The sequence below is a fragment of the Falco cherrug genome, chromosome 5 (genome assembly GCF_023634085.1).
Source record: "Falco cherrug isolate bFalChe1 chromosome 5, bFalChe1.pri, whole genome shotgun sequence".
Classification (NCBI taxonomy): domain Eukaryota; kingdom Metazoa; phylum Chordata; class Aves; order Falconiformes; family Falconidae; genus Falco; species Falco cherrug.
The window spans coordinates 22,844,452-22,861,392 of record NC_073701.1 but is presented as its reverse complement, the minus strand read 5'-3'; the positions used below and the strand labels follow the sequence as shown (position 1 = coordinate 22,861,392).

At 44.2% G+C, this 16,941-nt stretch overlaps 1 protein-coding gene across 5 annotated transcripts; it reads left to right on the top strand.

Annotated features, from left to right (window-relative positions):
- The first annotated feature begins 250 nt into the window (after window positions 1-250).
- Window positions 251-16,200, top strand: USP18 (ubiquitin specific peptidase 18). 5 transcript variants are annotated; one of them, XM_055712086.1, is made up of 12 exons: window positions 256-503; window positions 1,223-1,336; window positions 3,251-3,443; window positions 4,501-4,597; window positions 5,867-6,012; window positions 7,905-7,984; window positions 8,790-8,936; window positions 9,820-9,915; window positions 10,941-11,111; window positions 12,052-12,183; window positions 12,647-12,696; window positions 13,230-16,200. In XM_055712086.1, the coding sequence occupies exons 3-12, from the start codon at window positions 3,269-3,271 to the stop codon at window positions 13,276-13,278; spliced, it is 1,143 nt and encodes a 380-aa protein (XP_055568061.1). In that variant the 5' UTR covers window positions 256-503; window positions 1,223-1,336; window positions 3,251-3,268; the 3' UTR covers window positions 13,279-16,200. The 5 variants fall into 5 exon arrangements, with proteins under 5 accessions (XP_055568065.1, XP_055568066.1, XP_055568061.1 ...); XM_055712087.1 differs by lacking the exon at window positions 1,223-1,336 and having other exon boundaries at window positions 3,267-3,443; XM_055712088.1 differs by lacking the exon at window positions 1,223-1,336 and having other exon boundaries at window positions 257-503.
- Window positions 16,201-16,941: the final 741 nt, after the last annotated feature.

The following is a 16,941-nucleotide window of genomic DNA, read 5'->3' as shown; positions in this document are numbered from 1 at the left end:
GCTGTCCCAGCCCGGTGTCCCCACAGTCCATCCGGGGCCTGCGGCCCTCGAGTCGAGCGGGCAGGCGCTGCGCCGGGGCGGTCCACGGCGGCTGGGCCGCCCCCCCCCCCGCCCCGCCGGGCCGCTGCCGTGAGGAGCCGCCATGTCGCAGCGGCGGGCCCCGGAGGCGGGGCGCTGCAGCGGAGCCAAGTTTCACTTTCTGTCCCGGCTGCCTGCGAGCGGGAAATGAAAGCTGAGCGGCGCGGTGGGCGCTGCTGCCCGCTGACGCAGCCGGCGAGAGCAGAGGCGAGGCAGCGCCGCTCCGCCCGGCAGCACCGCCCCGGCAGGCGCTGCCCCGCTGCCCTCCCTGCCTGCCGCCGGCCTTCCCGACTGGCAGCGGCTGGGCCGGCGCCGCAGACAGGTGCTCCGGTGCGGGGAGACGTGGTGCCCGAGCCCGCCGGCGCCCGTCAGCGGGGGCAGCGTGAACGCCGAGGCTCGAAGTGCGCCTGGTCCTGCGGGAATTGGTAAGAAACCTTTCTGTTGGTTTGTCAGATGGGATGACCCAGAGCTGCGGCGTGCTCGAGGGGGAGGGCGGCGGGGAAGGGGGAGCCGGACAAAGGTGGGAAGTCTCGTTTCGGTCACATCTGAGAGAAGTGTGGAAGTCGAGGGTTCGAATCCCCGCGGCAGCCCTTCAGGGAGTGCCTCAGGGCAGCCGCCTCCTCCCCAGGGCTGCCCACCTCCCAGCCCAGCGCCACCCCCCAACCGCCTGCTCCCCAAGATAGCTGTGAGGAGAAAGGAGCTGCTGGTGGCGGGGAAGGGGTGATAAGGGGCAGAGGTGCTGGGCCCTCCTCAGGCAGCGGGGAGCTTCGGGGGCTGCGGTGCAGGGGTGTGAGGGGACCGGTGGGGGTTTGAAGCGAGAGGCCGGTGCCTTGGGAGGGCAGGTGGGCTGTGAAGCAGGTCAGGGTGACAAGGGAGGGCAGTGGGCTGAATGAGAGGGCTGGATGGCTGCAGGGTGCTGGGTGCGAGGAGGGTATCGCCACTGCCTGTTCTCTGCGTGGTGCTTGGCTTGGCCAAGCCATGTGCGCTGAGGGAGCGGTGCTGAGGCTGCCCCTGACCTGCCGAGGGAGAAGCAGCCCCGCGCCTCCCGTGCAAGATGGGAAACCAGGCCCAGAGGGGAGCCAGCTCCGCAATTGCTATACTCGCTTACCAGGTGTTTTTTTTTTTTTCTTTTACATTTATTCAGGGAAAGGAAAGTTAAGTGCAAATCTTAGGAATGCTGTATTTCTGATAGCCAAAACGAGGCAGTTCTGTGCAAGGGTTGGGAAGTTGTGTCCGTGTCCCTGGCTGCCACGCTGAGGTTCGCACTAGTAGCGCCTGGGTGCCTGGGGGAAGAGTTTCATTGAACCAGAGACCCAAAACCTCCCGTCTCTCTGTTACCCTGCACCTTCCTGCTCTAATATCTTTCTACCTATTTCTCAAGTCACCCAAAGCGTTTTAGCTCTGAGCTTGCTCTCTCGTCTCACCCTTAATCCAGCCTGTACTACCACAAGCTGTATCTTGCAAGTTTGCCACGTCCCTAGCTGTTGTTTAGCTGCCTCTGCTGTGCCTGTCCTCCTCCTTTCTGTCTCCTTCGGCATCCCCACTGGCTGTGAGCATTACTTAGCTTCTGGCTGATGCTATACCAGCTAAACTGGTGGCTCTTGCAGTAGAAGTACAGATGGGCTCCTGTTCCAGCTGGGCTTTCCAAAACCTGAATGCCTCGTTAAATCATTTCAAGGGGAGCAGGCAATGTGAGTTCAGACTCTGTTTTGCCAAGGAGGAAATCAAATCCAATTTCTCTTTTCCTCTGTAGCTATTCTGATCACTGGGTTTGGTTATAAAAAGTAATACTCTTGAATCTATCTTTGGAAGTCTGAGGTTTTTTTTCCCCCAAATAAAACTCCTCAGCAAATCTGGCAATACTTAGCGAATTTGAGTGTATGATGCTTAGAGTTCAGAAGTAAGGAATCAAAAGTACAGTTGGGGAAAAAGTTTTACTTAAGCTTAAAGATAATAATTAGGGGAAAAAAATATCTATTTCTAGTTTCCCTGCCTGAATCTTCAGAAACTTTGATATTTAACATTATTAGGCATAGTTAACCTGAAAAATAACATGCTCTAAAAGCAAAGATTTTCTTTTTGTGAAAGGCAGAACCAGGATTTTTTGCTTATTTCTCTTTCTTGACATCTTTTCTTCATTCTTTCAGCACCTGGCCTCATGTTCATTTTATATGCCGTTTCAAATTTGTAAAATAATAATTTCTGAGCATTTGTTTTACGGTGTCGTGTCGTCTGTGTCCGTGTCACGTCCCGTCCACCACCTCACCCCCACCCCCCGCCCCAAATGCTTTCTTAAGCATATCCTTTTTTCTGATTCTGCCTCCCTGTTGGAAGTTTGCTTTTAAAAGGTTTCATTTTTGTGTAATTGCATTTGAACATTCGTCACATTGTTTTGCTTGCATATTTTTACTTTAGTGATTTTTTTTTTAAGCTTTTATTTAAAGAGCTAGTAATTGTGTCATAAGAGACTGTGGGAGTAATGGTCTGTCCAATATTCCCTTGAAAATCAAGACATTCTAATGGTTTTCTTGCTTAAACAGTTACTTTGCTTGTGATCACTTGAAAGAGCAAACGCCAACGCCACCCCGCCACCCCCCAACATTTAGGTGCATAAAGGCCTTTAAAAATTACAATCCAAAGTGCCACAGTAGAGCAGTGACTGAGGTGCTTAAAAACAATGCAGGGAGCCCAGTACAGAAAAGAGACAAATGTTTATCAGCTCAAAACGCTAGAGAAGGTGAAATGTGCCCTTTTGAATACTTAGGATACTTTTGGTGATAGAGCATTACTTTTTATTAAACAAAGGAGTTTTGCAACATCTGCCGTTTGAACATTTGTAATCATATTTTTTTACCAAATCTTTGACAGGGATATCTGGAGTTCCCTGGCTAGGTGGAGCTGTTTCTGTGGAACTGAAAGGTTCACTTATTTATTTACCCACAAACGGAAGACAGGATGTGCAATTGCCATCAAGCTCCCCATCTGTTACCTTGCCAATAGCCTGCACACCTACAATACCCATGTTAATTCAAATATAGCAAATGCTGTTGCAGTAATCTTACTAATTTTATTGACATTCCAACTTTTTCACAATAAAAATACCAAATACGAAGACAGATCCTGTGTTTCTGGGTGCTCCCCCTCTTTCTGATCTTTCTGTGTCTTTCTGCAGTCCTGTCTTTGTACAGTAATGTTGATGGGACAAAGAAGTGGATGTCAAGAAAAGAGCAAGAAACTAGAGCTGGCACTAAGTGAGACAATGAAGGCAGAAGCAAAAATACAAAACAATGAAGAAGAAGCCGAAGAGCTGAAGGCCAAAGACCAGAGGCTAGCATCAGTCTTTGGTGTGGCAGACTTAAAAAATGGTAATAATGTTTTGTCTATTCTTCACTCTCGTATTTTCTGTTCCTAGTGCCTGCTGTTCCATTCTCTGTCCTTAGGCTTCATTTTCTCTTACTCTTTACCTCTTCACTGAGGAGTATACAGATGATTCTCATTTTGCCCTGCCAAGTAACCATTTTGGTGTTTTGGGAAGGGATTACATGAGGATCTGAGAGCTTTTTCCCATTTTAAGTCTTATTGCAGCCGAAAATATCTAGCTGCTGGCCCTGTCACTTTCCAAACACAGCCGACATTGCTTCTGGATTTGTTAAACCATGGAATAGGCCCTAGTTATTCTACTGCATCACTAGATTGGCTTATCAAAAGCTGTCATCAGTATTTCAGGTGTACGTACTGTTCCATCCCAGCTATAGCCCACCCTTACCGCTGACTGAATGCATTTCTGAGTTTCTGTTCCATGTCCTCTCTCCCTTTAGTGCTGACTTCAGAAAAAAACCTGATTTCTGACCATGCTTACTTCTACTGCTTTGAGGCACAGAATACACAGTCTTTTTAGATGCATTGTGAGCAGCTGTGACTTGCTTTTTCCACTTCTCTCAGGCTAGTTCCTTTCTTTGAAACTGAGACAAAGAATACCAGAGGTAGGCTGAAGGGGAAACTTGAAGCCTGTGTGGTGGACAGCTAGCTTGTGGTCCCGCATGTAGCTCTTTGTTTTGTTACTATGCTTGGCTGTGTAAAAGTCTGAATAAAAATCCTCATACAGGCAGCCTTTGACTTCTGCTTTATTTTATGTTTAGGTGTGTTACGAGAAGACTGAAAATAAAGGAACTGGGAGACATCTGAGTTTCCTGATCCAGGCTTGCTTTGATTTTTCTTGTCAGTTGCCAAACAAAAATAGGTGTTACCTGCTTGAGTGACATAAGAATAGATTGAACACTTTCTCAGATCTGACCAAGATGCTGGGCCTGTACACTGAATGGCTGAATACGTGCAAAAGGAGTTAGCTGCTTCTAAGTAATTTTCACTTTCTTTTCTGGTACCTATCTGCAGGCCTCACTTCATCTTTTTCTGTGCCTACAGGAGCTATTGGACTATACAACGTTGGACAGAGCTGCTGTCTGAACTCTCTGCTCCAAGTGTTCTTCATGAATATACACTTCACAGGGATACTTCGAAGGTACCACCTCTGCGAGCTACTTGAGATACTTCCATTGTTGCTGTGTTGTTTCCACTCCTTTTTTTCATATAGGATGTACATTTGAAGGCTTGGATCATAGAGGTGCTAGCAAGGTACTTTCAGATCACTCAGCAAGGTCTCTGCCTTATTGTGTCTGTCATATACAGACTAGGGCCTGCAAAAGTAGAAGTTGCGGTGTTCTGACTTGTCATCTATGATTCATGTGCTGTTTGCACACTGGTAAGCTGCAGTCTTGAGCTAAGTCCTTATGACTTATATCTCTCTTTTTCCATAACATGGTATGAGTTTATTCCAGGTGTACTCATAGGCTGTTAAAACTAAAGGATGTGTCATGTACAGCCATATCCACTATTAATTTTTTAACTTTAAGTGTGTAAATATAAACATATTGTTATCCATAGCCTCTGGCACCTGATAGTCCTGGCTAGCACTTGATAGAGATGAGTAAGTATTGTTGCAGATAGAAAATAAATAGTGTTATTTTATTTTGCTTGACTGTGCTCCCTGCTTGTTTGTGAGGAAGATTTAGTCTTCTACCTCCCTACCAACCACACTAATAACTGGTTTCATTTGTCTTCAGTTTACTCAGTTCGCTGCAGCTTTAATCATCTAAGTGGATCATTCCTATTAAGTCCTCCTTTCTCCAGATTTCTTACATGCTCACCATTGTGCAGAGGGGGAGGAAGACAAGTTACAGACATGCAGAGATGAGAAGTGTCATAAATGGGCAAAGCTAAATAATGTAGACAGTAGGTTACCATTGCTATTTGAAGAAAGACTTGGAAAAAAACTGTGGACTGCAATAAATTGAGGGTGGATAAAGAGCTTTCCAGCTGGCATATAGTTGAAATACAAAAATTGTGATATACAGGCCCATGAAATTTTGAGGGTGTGTTGAGAATGAAGTTGTGAACAGGTGGGAAGTAAAAACAGCTCTGGAACTGTCTGTAACTAATGTTATTTCTAAAGCCCAGGAAGCATTTCAGGTCCTGCTCGGTTTGCCCCTTATTCAGGAACAGACCAGCTTCAAATTGTGGCCTTTTACTTTAGAACTGTCTGCCTGCATTGTGGAATGAGCTAGTGCAGGTGTCTGCTTTCCCTTTTTCCTTCTTTTGCTGGAAACATGCCCATTCTGGTTCCTCTTGAGCTGCTATCTGTGCTATCTGCCTCTGCTCCTTCAGGTGTGATGTCTAATATTTCTCCATTGTACTGCTTGATTACTGGTCACATTGCTGCTTCTCTTTATAGGATCACAGTGCCACCATGTGCTATGCAGAAGAGGAGGAATGTCCCATACCAAATGCTCTTGCTGTTGGAGAAGATGCAGTGTGGCAAGCAGAAAGCTGTTTCTCCCATAGACCTTGCTTGCTGTCTTTCAGCATACAGAGTGAAATGTAAGCAGTGCTGCCTCATGCCCACCTCTGTCTGCAGACCAGGGATGTTAATTATCAAGTATTAAGCAGTGCAGACTTTGACATCTCGTTCAGAGGTTCAGAAATATGAGGAGTTAGGTACATGATGATGTAGTGCTCTTTATAGCTGCCTCTCAGTTGTGAGTGAGATGCTGTGTCTTGGGGGGGAAAAAAGACCTTGCCCAATATCCTTGATGATGTCTAAAGGGTGGGAAAACTGTCAAACTCCTAGAAGACTCAGCTACTGATACTGGCCAGAGGGAAAAGGCTGTGCAGGGCAGAGAGAGGACAACCTGTAATGCTATACTGGCATGATAATAGTGAAACAGCCGCTGTTTCTTAATAGAAGGAAGGGATCATGCTGAAAAGATACTGAGGTCATCCAGATTTCCAAGGGTAGAAACCGTATCCTTCCTGTTCCTTGTTATAAGGGCAGAGAGAAGAATTTTCTGGTTTAACCTCCCACCTGGGCAGTGTCCCAAAGGAGAGAGATTGTTAAATGCACAGGCATTAGGTGACAGGTGACAATGGGATGCTGAGGGTCTATTTATGTGCAGAAATACACATGTATATCCAAATGCCCTGATCTTTTATCACATAAAAGCTAGAACAGGACAGCACTGAAAGGGACAGATGGTAGCCAGCCCAGACTTGTGTTAAGGAGGAACATGAGATAACCAGAGTGTTTTCTGTTTGCATCATTTTCTACCCTGAGACTGAATGGCTCTGCAGTACGCCTTCACTCTTCCAGTTAGAGATGCCCAAAGAGAGTTTGTAAAGCTCGACAGTTTCCCACATTGTCCTTCTGCTTTAAAATTCAGGTGTGGCTCATATAGTCCTGTATCCCAGCAATTGATGCTTTACCTGAATCACAGATGTGCTGTTAGACATGAGGAAAGGTATATTTTCCGAGCTTCATTTAGTCAGGGATGTCTGTAATCTTACTAGCACCCAGCTGAAGCCCCTGCAGACTTGCAGGGAAGTTGAAAGCACTTCCACCTCAGGGTGGGTTTTGTTGGATTATTCCATAAAGCTTGTTTCACCTATGATCAAGTATAGAGGTAGTCCACAAATACCGAGATTTTGCTAAACTATGTGTAGTTTTTACACAGTTCCTAAATCTTGAGTTCATGGGCTGAGAACATCAGTTCTTCACGTTCAAGGGGATGGATTTCCCCCCCTTTGAATTCAATCTTGAGGCAGTTCCCTGCCGAGCCATTTGAAGCAAGCTGTGGCTGTATCCCACCATCTTAGGTTTCTTAATGTGCCAGTTTAGCCAGAGTGTAAAGCCAAAGCGTGATGTTACTACGTCCTTGGCTTCCTGTGCTGAAACTGTGTGCTTTTTCCCTGGGTAAGAATCAAGGGGATTATATCATTCTGTGGATGAGACATATAGATAGGCCTCGCTATCATTTTTGTCTCAGCACTCAGGAGTGTTACAGCCTTAGCGAGGGGCTGGGGGAGGCAAATCTATGCAGTAACGAGGGTGAAAAAGAGAACAGAATCTTCCCCGTATTGTTTCTAGGAAGAACTCAAACAAATGTAACCCTCAACTCAGTGAAGCATCTGAGCCCTGTCGTCTAGTAAGTGTTGGATATACTCTTGACTCTTCATCCAGCGACAAGAACGTGACTTTTGCACTGGGTTGTACAATGGGGCACTCGAGCCCTCTCATCTTCTCTCGCTGCCTGCTCAGGTCACACAGGCACGTTGCAGCTTGTCTCCAATCTAAGCTCTGCCCCTGGCAGGGAGTGGCAAGGCAGCAAGAGACTGGATCTAATGGGGATCAATAAATCTCCCTTTGCTGTCTGTGGGAAATCTGTGCTTGGTGCTATCTATAATACTGATTGAGGCTGTGTTTTCTGTTTGTCCAGTGTTTGTGCAGCATGATGCTGCCCAGCTCTTTCTGAATCTCTGGAACTTGGTAAAGAAGCAGATGAAAAAGCCAGAGTTGGTAAGGACTATCACTGAAACGAACACAAGGTCCTTTGGGCTTTGTCATGTATGGTTTGCTCTGTTTCTTGAATCCTGTTCACTGACAGCTGTCCTAAATGAAATTCTTAAAGTTATCCCCTATTTGGATCTTTCCTTGCATCTTTCAAATGGGAGAGGGAATCCTGATTTCATAGGCTTCAGCATTTTGAATCACAGTTAACCTTTGTTCATCCTACTTTTAGGGCACACCAGGTACTCCGTTCTAATAGGAGAGCTGATTAATAACAAAAAGATTGATAATTTTGCAACACTGAATTTAGTTGTCGTGCATTTCTTTTTTTCCCCAACTTTCTGTAAGCATTTATTGGTGTGTCTTGACACAGCTTCTCCATTCTTTGAATTCAGCCATGTGTATTTCATTGAAATTAGTCAATGTTAGTAAGTTATATATATGACAGTTCCTCCCAGGGAAGCTGCGTAAGGTAAGAGAAAAATGACTCTTCTTCAACCAACTGTCATAGTTTTATTCATACAGAAGACAGGCTTCTGTGACAGTTCCAAACAAAATAGTAAAATTCTGCATCAAAGCAGGTATTTCACTGTCTGATCTTGTTATAGGCTGTGCCTTTCCCCTCTGCTAGGGGATGAGAGGAAGGAGTTGTTCTCCTTTAAATGCTGAGAAGTGCCTTGTCCACATAAGTCAAGCCTTAAAGCAGTAACATTGTGTGAAGTAACCATGTCCACATGGACTTTCCCACCCACAGAGGGAAATACCTCAGCTGTGTTCTTAGTAAACCTAGTTTTGGCTTTTTTTTACCCCCCAGGTTGAAGAGCTGAGCAATTTGTACACTATCTGTGTACAGGAGCACCTGGCATGTCAGAAATGCTCTTTAGAAACAAAGAGGAACAGCAACATGTTAACTCTTCCGCTCCCGGTGTTGGATTCCAATTCTCGTGTGCTGAGGACTCTGGTAAGTTCAGTGGCAGCACTGTTTCCTTAGGAAGAAGATTCCCTTCTGTTCACTGTGGGAGCCTTCTCCTTGCAGCACTGGTGTCTCCTGGGACTCATCTAGAATCTCTGCAAGAATCTCCACGGGGTGCCTGGGACTTTGGAGTCATCTTGTCTCATTCACATTTCTTTGTTTTGAGGGGTTCTAGATTTCTCAAACAATTTGTTTGATTTTGAGGGATGGAAAATAAAGTCCTTGTTAAAAAGAATGTTAACTATATACTTTGCAAGACTCAGAGACTCATTACTGCAGTGATGTGTACCTGTGAGACTTTAGGTACCACAGTGAGGCGCCCTAGATAACTGGTAATCCCTGGCCAGACGCGCTACATTTGACAAGCGCGGTGTGTTCTTTTACTGTTAAATCAGTGCTGCTGTTTGATAGCTAGATACAGCAGTGATGTAGGTGCTATGTAGGTGCTGCCACAGATAGACACTGGATTTTTCAGGTGACAGTGGACCATTGGACCATATTTATTTTCTGATTACTTTATACTGTCTCAGCCTAAAGGAACCTCTTTCAAAATCTCTAAGGCTTTGAAGCAGGTATAACAGATACTTACATATCAATGTATTTTTTGTGGAAAATGTGGAACACTTTTTTTTTTTTTTTTTGGTAAAAAAAAATATTATTTTTCTTCTCTTTTTTTTCTTTTCCATCGAATGTAATCACACAAGCAGCTAAAAATAGGGTACCTTTTTTTATGCTGCTAGGCAATCTTTTGTCCTTTGGATAAATATGCCTTTTGTAGCTTTGCTGTTTGCTTGTACCCTGGGAAGCAAAGTAGAAATAGAAATCTAGCTTGAAGGAATTTGGTTCAAAGAAATATCCTCTGACTTCTTAGGAGAAATGTCTGCAATACTTTTTCCATCCAGAAGAGCTGACTGATCACAACATGTGTTTCTGTGAACAGTGTGGAAGGAAGACACCTTTTCTGCAGGTAATCAGAGAATTATGTCCCCATATATCTCTTATACCCAGAACTCCCTTTAGGACTGGTAAGGATTGGGGAAGTACTCAAACATACCAGTTTAAGAGATCAGCAACTCAAAGATTTGTCAGCCATGGCAGTGTCAGCCAGATACAAACTTCATGCATCTTTCTTGTTAGTTGTAGATGTAGCTTTAGCAACAAAAGAATGCTTTCATGGGTTTTAATGTAAGTTACCAAGGGACGTAGCATTTCTGTGCCAGTGGAAAAGCTTCTATTATTATATTGCGTTTCCACTGTGGGGCTTTGCACTGCTGCATAGTTCCAGGGGTAGGCAAGAATATGTTACTGGAGCTGTGCATACACATAAAAGTAGGATATTGTAGGGTGATTTCCTTTCTTCCCTGCTCTCCACTGGGCTGCCCATTTTTTGCAGTGTTCTCTGCTAGCTGCTGAATTAACTGTTTCATGAAGAGGCAAGTGCATTGAAGAGAGAGGTGTGTGAGGGAGACTGCTTCAGCTCAAGGCTTGGAGGGGACCTTCCATAACATTTCCACCATTGGGCCGCCTCCAAGGCCATGGTGCATCCATATGTTTTGGTGGAAGTCATGGCAGCAGAAGTAATATCAACAAAGGCAGGGCTGGAAGGAATGAACTGTCAGCTTGGTGTCCTTCACAGAGCTCTAGTGGCCACACATCACAGGGAAGTTGGCTTGCCTCCTCAGCCACCTAGTGCTACCCACCTAGAGTTAAGAAAGCAGATGAGAAATGAAGTAGCCCTTGGGACACCCAATGCTGAGTGCTGACCACGCTGAAGTTGAGAAACTTGGTTATCACAGCTGTGTTACATATGTGTGTCTCATGTGCAGATGAGCTACAAACGTTTGACATCTGCTCTCTGGTGGAATTGGCAGTCATTCACGCTGGCACTGGCTGGTCCTCATGCTACATTCACTGGGTGGCAATGGCTGCTTCCACCCCACCTCCCCAGGGTTTGTTTCTTAGTTTTCAATGGCATTATTTATTGCTTTACAGAGCATGAAGCTAGTCCATCTGCCACAGACTCTGACCATACACCTAAAGCGCTTCTGCTTCGAAGAATCGGCCTACATTCACAAACTTAGTCACTATCTGCCGTTCCCACAAGACCTTGATTTCAATGCAGTCTTGACAGAAAATCAGTGCCAAGCAGATGACAGTGAAAAGGTAAGATACTCCTAATGCCCTTTTTAAAAAGGGCAGATTTTCTTCTCCCTTCTGCTCAAGTCTCTTAAAACTAAGAGATCACACCAGTTCTTGCCTCAGTTCAAAGCACCCGTCTTAAAAATGTATGTCTTGGGCTTTACCTGTGCCTGGTGTTGTCTTGCATCCTATGGTTTTAACTGGTTCAGGCATTATTCAACTTTCTGTGTTCAGATTAAATCACCAAAGGCACCACAACTGAAGCTTTCTGCCATAAGGAGAAAAAACAGGCTTAAAAAAAAAAATCCCTTTTTTCTGAGAGTGTTTAGTGTAACCATTTTCTTCCATTTCTAAATGTGCTAAAGAAAAGATGCAAACACAGTTCATTTGGGTGACCAAATCCAGACATTGTAAACAGTGTCTTAGAGGCATCTTCTGTCCTGTGGTTCAGCCTCCAGTGCAAGATGGCCTCAGTGAGCAGCAAACCTACTGCTTGGCTCACGTCACCAGTCCAAGACGGAGGAAGTCCATTCCTGGAAGTTTCCCATGCAGTGGTGTTTGCTGCAGAGCTAAGGTTAGCCGAGAGATGATGGCTTTGCCAAGCAGCTGAGAGTGACCTGCCGTATTGTAGATCTGTTCCCCTAACTGAGAAATAACAAGGGAAAGTGGCAACAGCAAAACCTCATTGGTGCAGTGTTGGCTGCAGTGTAACTCCTTTGATGCCCCTTTGCAGTCCTACTGTCTTTTTCACATTCCTGTGATCTCCAGGGAGACTGTCAGCGCATAGCTGGCAGGCAAAACTCTGAAGGTAAGAGTGAAAACGGCAGGATCCTCAAGGCCAATCTAATCTTTCTCCTTTTTCCTTATGAAACACACATTCTTGCTGTCCTGGCTGCTGCTTCTCTTCAGCCAATGGAAAATGAGAATTGCTGCACTAAAAGTTACTCTTTGTGGCTCTTCACAGGCTGCCTGGCAGTACGAGCTTTTTGCTGTTATTGCTCATTCAGGATCAACTAGTTGTGGACACTACTGTGCCTATATTCGAAGTCTCACAGAATGTAAATGGTATTGCTTCAATGATTCTGAGGTTTGCCAGGTGAGGAGACAAATCCATGTTTCTTTTGTAGCTTCCTGGACACTCCTCCAGGTCTCATTCAGTCAGACTGACTGCTAATTAAAGAGAACCAGGAAAGAAAACTGAAGCTGCAGAGCTTTGTGCACTTCGTCCTCTGCTACAGCATACTCTGAGCTGTGGGCAAAGCATCTCTAGCTTCTGTACTAAACAAGGCCTCAGGTTCTGATGTGAGATTTGCAGAAGCAGCCATTCCCTGTATGCCCTACTTTATGTACTCTAGATCTGTTTAATGTATGTCTTCAGAAGAGGTAAAAGAACTGTTCTTCGTTGAAGGATAAAAGCAATAAACCAATTTATTAAAAGGTGTTTAGCTCTTGGAAGTACGACTTAGACCATTCTTATGAGAATTGCTGTGCTGTCATCACTATGTGTCCATCTGCTAAGAGTTTTTACCAGCTGCCTCTTGTGTGTTTTTCTTCTCTAGGTATCATGGGATGATGTTAAATGCACCTATGGACACTCCAACCTCCACTGGTAAGCAAACATGCCTCTGTTTTTACCTAATGCTGCTCTAGGGTTTGGAATGAGGGTAGCAAGGAGAGGGATGACAAATGGTTTGAACTGCATATTGCCTGGGATGTACTGGGATGCAGGAGGGTAGAAGAGGCATCCTTGTATTCTAGTTACTCTGATGTGACTGTATATGACTATACCAGGAGCCTGCAGGATTACTGAGGAGTCACAAATGGGACTGCCAGAGTAGTCTTGTTACTTACGATTGCTGCTTGGACCCTATATCCGGACTGAAGTCAGATATGTCAGTCAGGATTCCTCCATGCTTTGTATTTTGATCCATCATAAGAGAATGAGCCATGGAGGCAGATAATCCCGTCTACAAGCTATACCACTGCCAGGGAGTCAGCTTTATATGCTGCCTCAGGACCAGTGGAGAGGGATGGTGCAGTTGACCTAAATGTCAAAAAGCTAAGCAGGAACAAACCTGGGAGGTTACTTACAACCTAGATCTTCATACATACATCATCTTTTGTTTTTCTTTGCTTCCACAGGGGAGAAACAGCCTATCTCTTGATTTACATGAAAAAACACCCTCAGTAGCCTTATCCAGGAGTATCAGAATGTCTTGGGAAGCTGTGTGTTGTCCGTGGAGCTTAGCACCTCTGTGCCAGTGTGGATGTGTCCAAACGTTCCACAGGAAAGACATTCTGCACTAAGTGACTTCTGCCTTCACATTTATTTATTAGAAAAGTGCAGGGGTTGCACCTAGAAACATTTTCTTTCATACATTTTGATATTTATGTGATTCTATATATTAATTTCCTCTTAAAAGATAGTAAAGTTAATCCTTGTCTCTGCTGACTTTACCGGTTTCTGTAATGCTGATTCCTAGATTCCAGGGAAGATTTGGCCTGAAAACCTGTGTGATGTTCCAGGGAGGCATATGATATGGCTGGAGAGCTGTGATAGCCATATCTAGCCAGTAAGACTGTAAGAGCCTGAGACTTACTTTGCCCTTTTAGCACCATGTTAGATGCCGGCAGGCTGGGCAGGGGCACCCCAAAAGTCTTCAGAAACAGCTGGAACAGGGACCAGGACCCTTATGACACATGCACCAGTGGTGTTTACTCCTTAAAACCTTCCTGAAAATGAATCGCTGCAAGGCTTGAGATGTGTTTGAAAGATGGTGTCAGCGTAAGGAGGTATTTTTAAATCAGGAGCTATTGTAGTAGTTCTGCAAGGTGAGTTTGTATATATTTATACAGATGATTATTGTTTTAGCATGCTTATCAGGCATATGTATGCATTTTCTTTCCTGTATAGAGGAAAATATTCAGAGTAACAGAGATTCTGAAGCCAGCTAGTGATTTTGCACAATACAATCCATACACTGTAACAAGAGGAGAAGTGAGATGCCTTGATGTCCTTGAACTTTTGGGATTTTCCTTTAGTACTTTAGTACTTTAATACAAGCCAGCTGCAATTGTCTTGCTCTCTCCCTTCCTTCTCTGCCCATAGAGTGGAAATGTCCCTCAAGCAGGAAGTGTTCTGAAGAGAACAATTTTATAAAGAGAGTGAGTTATTTTAAAATTTGTTGAGTCCTGTCACTCTGTGCTGTTGGTTCAGCCCGTGCTCCCATGGCAGGACCACACAGCTGGAGGGAAAATCTAGAGTGCTAGAAAGGAAGGTGGTAACGTAACAATCAGAAGAGTGTTCTAAAAGTTCATTGCAAGACTCGGCTGTGAGGAAAGTTAAAAACTTCGGTTATGATGCTTTTAAAGCTCTTGTGGTAAGTCTTGGTGTACCACAATCTGTGAAAGGATCAGTGATTCTAGTAGTTTGAGATCTAAAAGTACCTTCTAGGCTAATGTATTATTTGACTGTATCTTTACAAGGGTGCTATTTTTGTGAGACTGAGCACATTTTAAAATTACTAGTTTAGTTATAATAGCAACTATATATAACCTACTTTAATTTTGCTAATGGTGAATTTGTTCCCAAATCATGTCCGTTTTCTGTCGATACATGGAAGGTAAATTGAGAAATCTTGGAGCATAGCTGCAAAATTTATGATCTAGCAGGTATTGATTTCACTGTACTAGCAAGGTCCATTATTCTGTTCAACTCTTTCTGTATTTGTACTGTTCGTGCTGCATTAAAAAAATTCCCAGTGTATTGTTTGTCACCAGTATGAGGCATTTTCAGCTTCTTCACCTTTGGGAATGGGTTACACTCTTTCTAAAGCACCTTGCAGTGGGTGAGTGAGAAAACCAAGTTCCTGTCTGCTTTATCCAGCACTGTGTATTTGTGAAGTAGCTGAAAGATGGTGCACTTCCTGAAATGGAGAAGTTAATGGGTTAAGAGGCTGAGAAGACTTCTAATTTGATACAACCTGAAATTGAAAACCAAGCTAGGTGTACGAAAGATGCCTCAAATGTGTCATAACCTTCCAGGTATCTTAGCAATTGCTTCTTGATGGATGACATATATGAAGGATCTTTTCAGTCAGTATCTCAATGAAAAGTAGTCAATGTTTTTTGAATAAACTAGTATGGGATAAATTCACTACAAATAAGTGTTGTGGATTATTTTTGGTGTGTTTTTCCTAAACACCGTAAACACAGGTGGCAGGCTACAGGCCATATGCACAGAGGTTGTGTGCTCAGGTTAAGTATTCAGGCTAAAGCTGCTGCTGATGTTTAGCTCAACAGCCAAGGAAAAAAGGCTAAACCTTCCTGCCAACTTCGTCCTTGTGCTGGAGACACAACAGGTTTATTGTCAAGTTTGCCATCACGTGAGCTTATATTACTTCCAGATCCTTATGGGCCGTGGAAGGAGCAGAAGGGCATGCAAACTGCATTACATATAGATTTAAAAACTCTGCCTGACTGAGCTGCTTTTGCAAAAAGTCACCATGGCTGCCTGTGTGTCCACAGCAAAGTTTAGTCTTACGCCGTATAACTGCCTAAGGATGATTTTAGCTAAGTGCATGGGATTCAGTGCTAGTGTACTGACAGACAGTTACAACATGGAGACTGGTTACAACATTGAGTACACCTCGCCCAGGGGCTGGCTACTGAAAAGCACTACCTGAATTTCTGCCAGAAAGAAAGTTTTCTGCCATAGAAGCACTGCAAGGGAATCTGATTATATGCCCTGTGTTTGAGTCACTGTGTGAATGAAGCCTAGCACAGACAGTAAGGGTTGAAAAGCCAGGTAAAGCCAGTAGTACGTGTGTGGAGAGATTATTCCAAGTCCTGGTAACTCTTCCTGTCTGTTTTTTGTTTGTTTTGGGATTACCCTATCTTAAGGGAAGGAGCAGTAGCAAAATACATGTGCTCTGCTTCATATCTGACAGACCCCTCCTCAGATTCAAATATTCCCTACCTTCAAGAAACACAGAAAAATGGAAGAAATAAATATATGTAATAATAAATATCACATGCATGTATAATCTCTAAAAGTTGAATATGTTGTAAATCCAAAAATTTTACATGAAAATAAAGGAGAAATAATTTTTGATCCTTTCTTTCCAGTATCATTTCAATTTACAAGAGTCACTTACCAACTAGTTATCATTGCTATTTACACAAAAGCGCTGCACATGAGACTTAAGTTTGAAAAGGACCTATTCTAATACAGATTTTAAAATGTGGGTTTATAAAACTGTAGTTACTCTAAACTACAATGACAGGTGTAAATCACATTAGGACTTCGTGTTACTACTGATTTTAGTAGTAATGGCTTTACTGATAATTTTGTGGATCACAATAACTGTTGTGTGTCATAGATTCCAACAGCAGATCCCATGGTAGTATTTCCTGCAGGGGAGTGGTGGTAGTTTTAAGTCCTCAAAGGCATCTTGCAATAGGTTAAACCTGTGCTGAACAGATCCTCTCACTGGCAGTTGCTGCCTTTTTCTGCCCCCTGGGAAGAGCTTCCGCGTTTGGCCCCCTGGAAGCCAGCCACTACTGGCCTCTCACTTGCCCCTGGCATTTCCTACAGTGCTGCCTTTTGGGCAGCTTTGCCTTACTGGTCTCCTGTCCTTAAAGCCAAGTTTCTAGTCCTGCCCTGGCTGAGGCCCGTGCTTGTCCCAGGGATGTTTTGGTGATGCCAAGCTGGGACTGGCATTGCCAGTCACGTCCGTGCTGGTTTTTCTTCTGTAACACGGCTTGGGCTTGAAGCTGTGAGCGGAGAGCAGCACCTTCCTATCAAGTGCAAACAAACCTCAAACATCTTTTGAAGGTATTCTGTGAAACTATT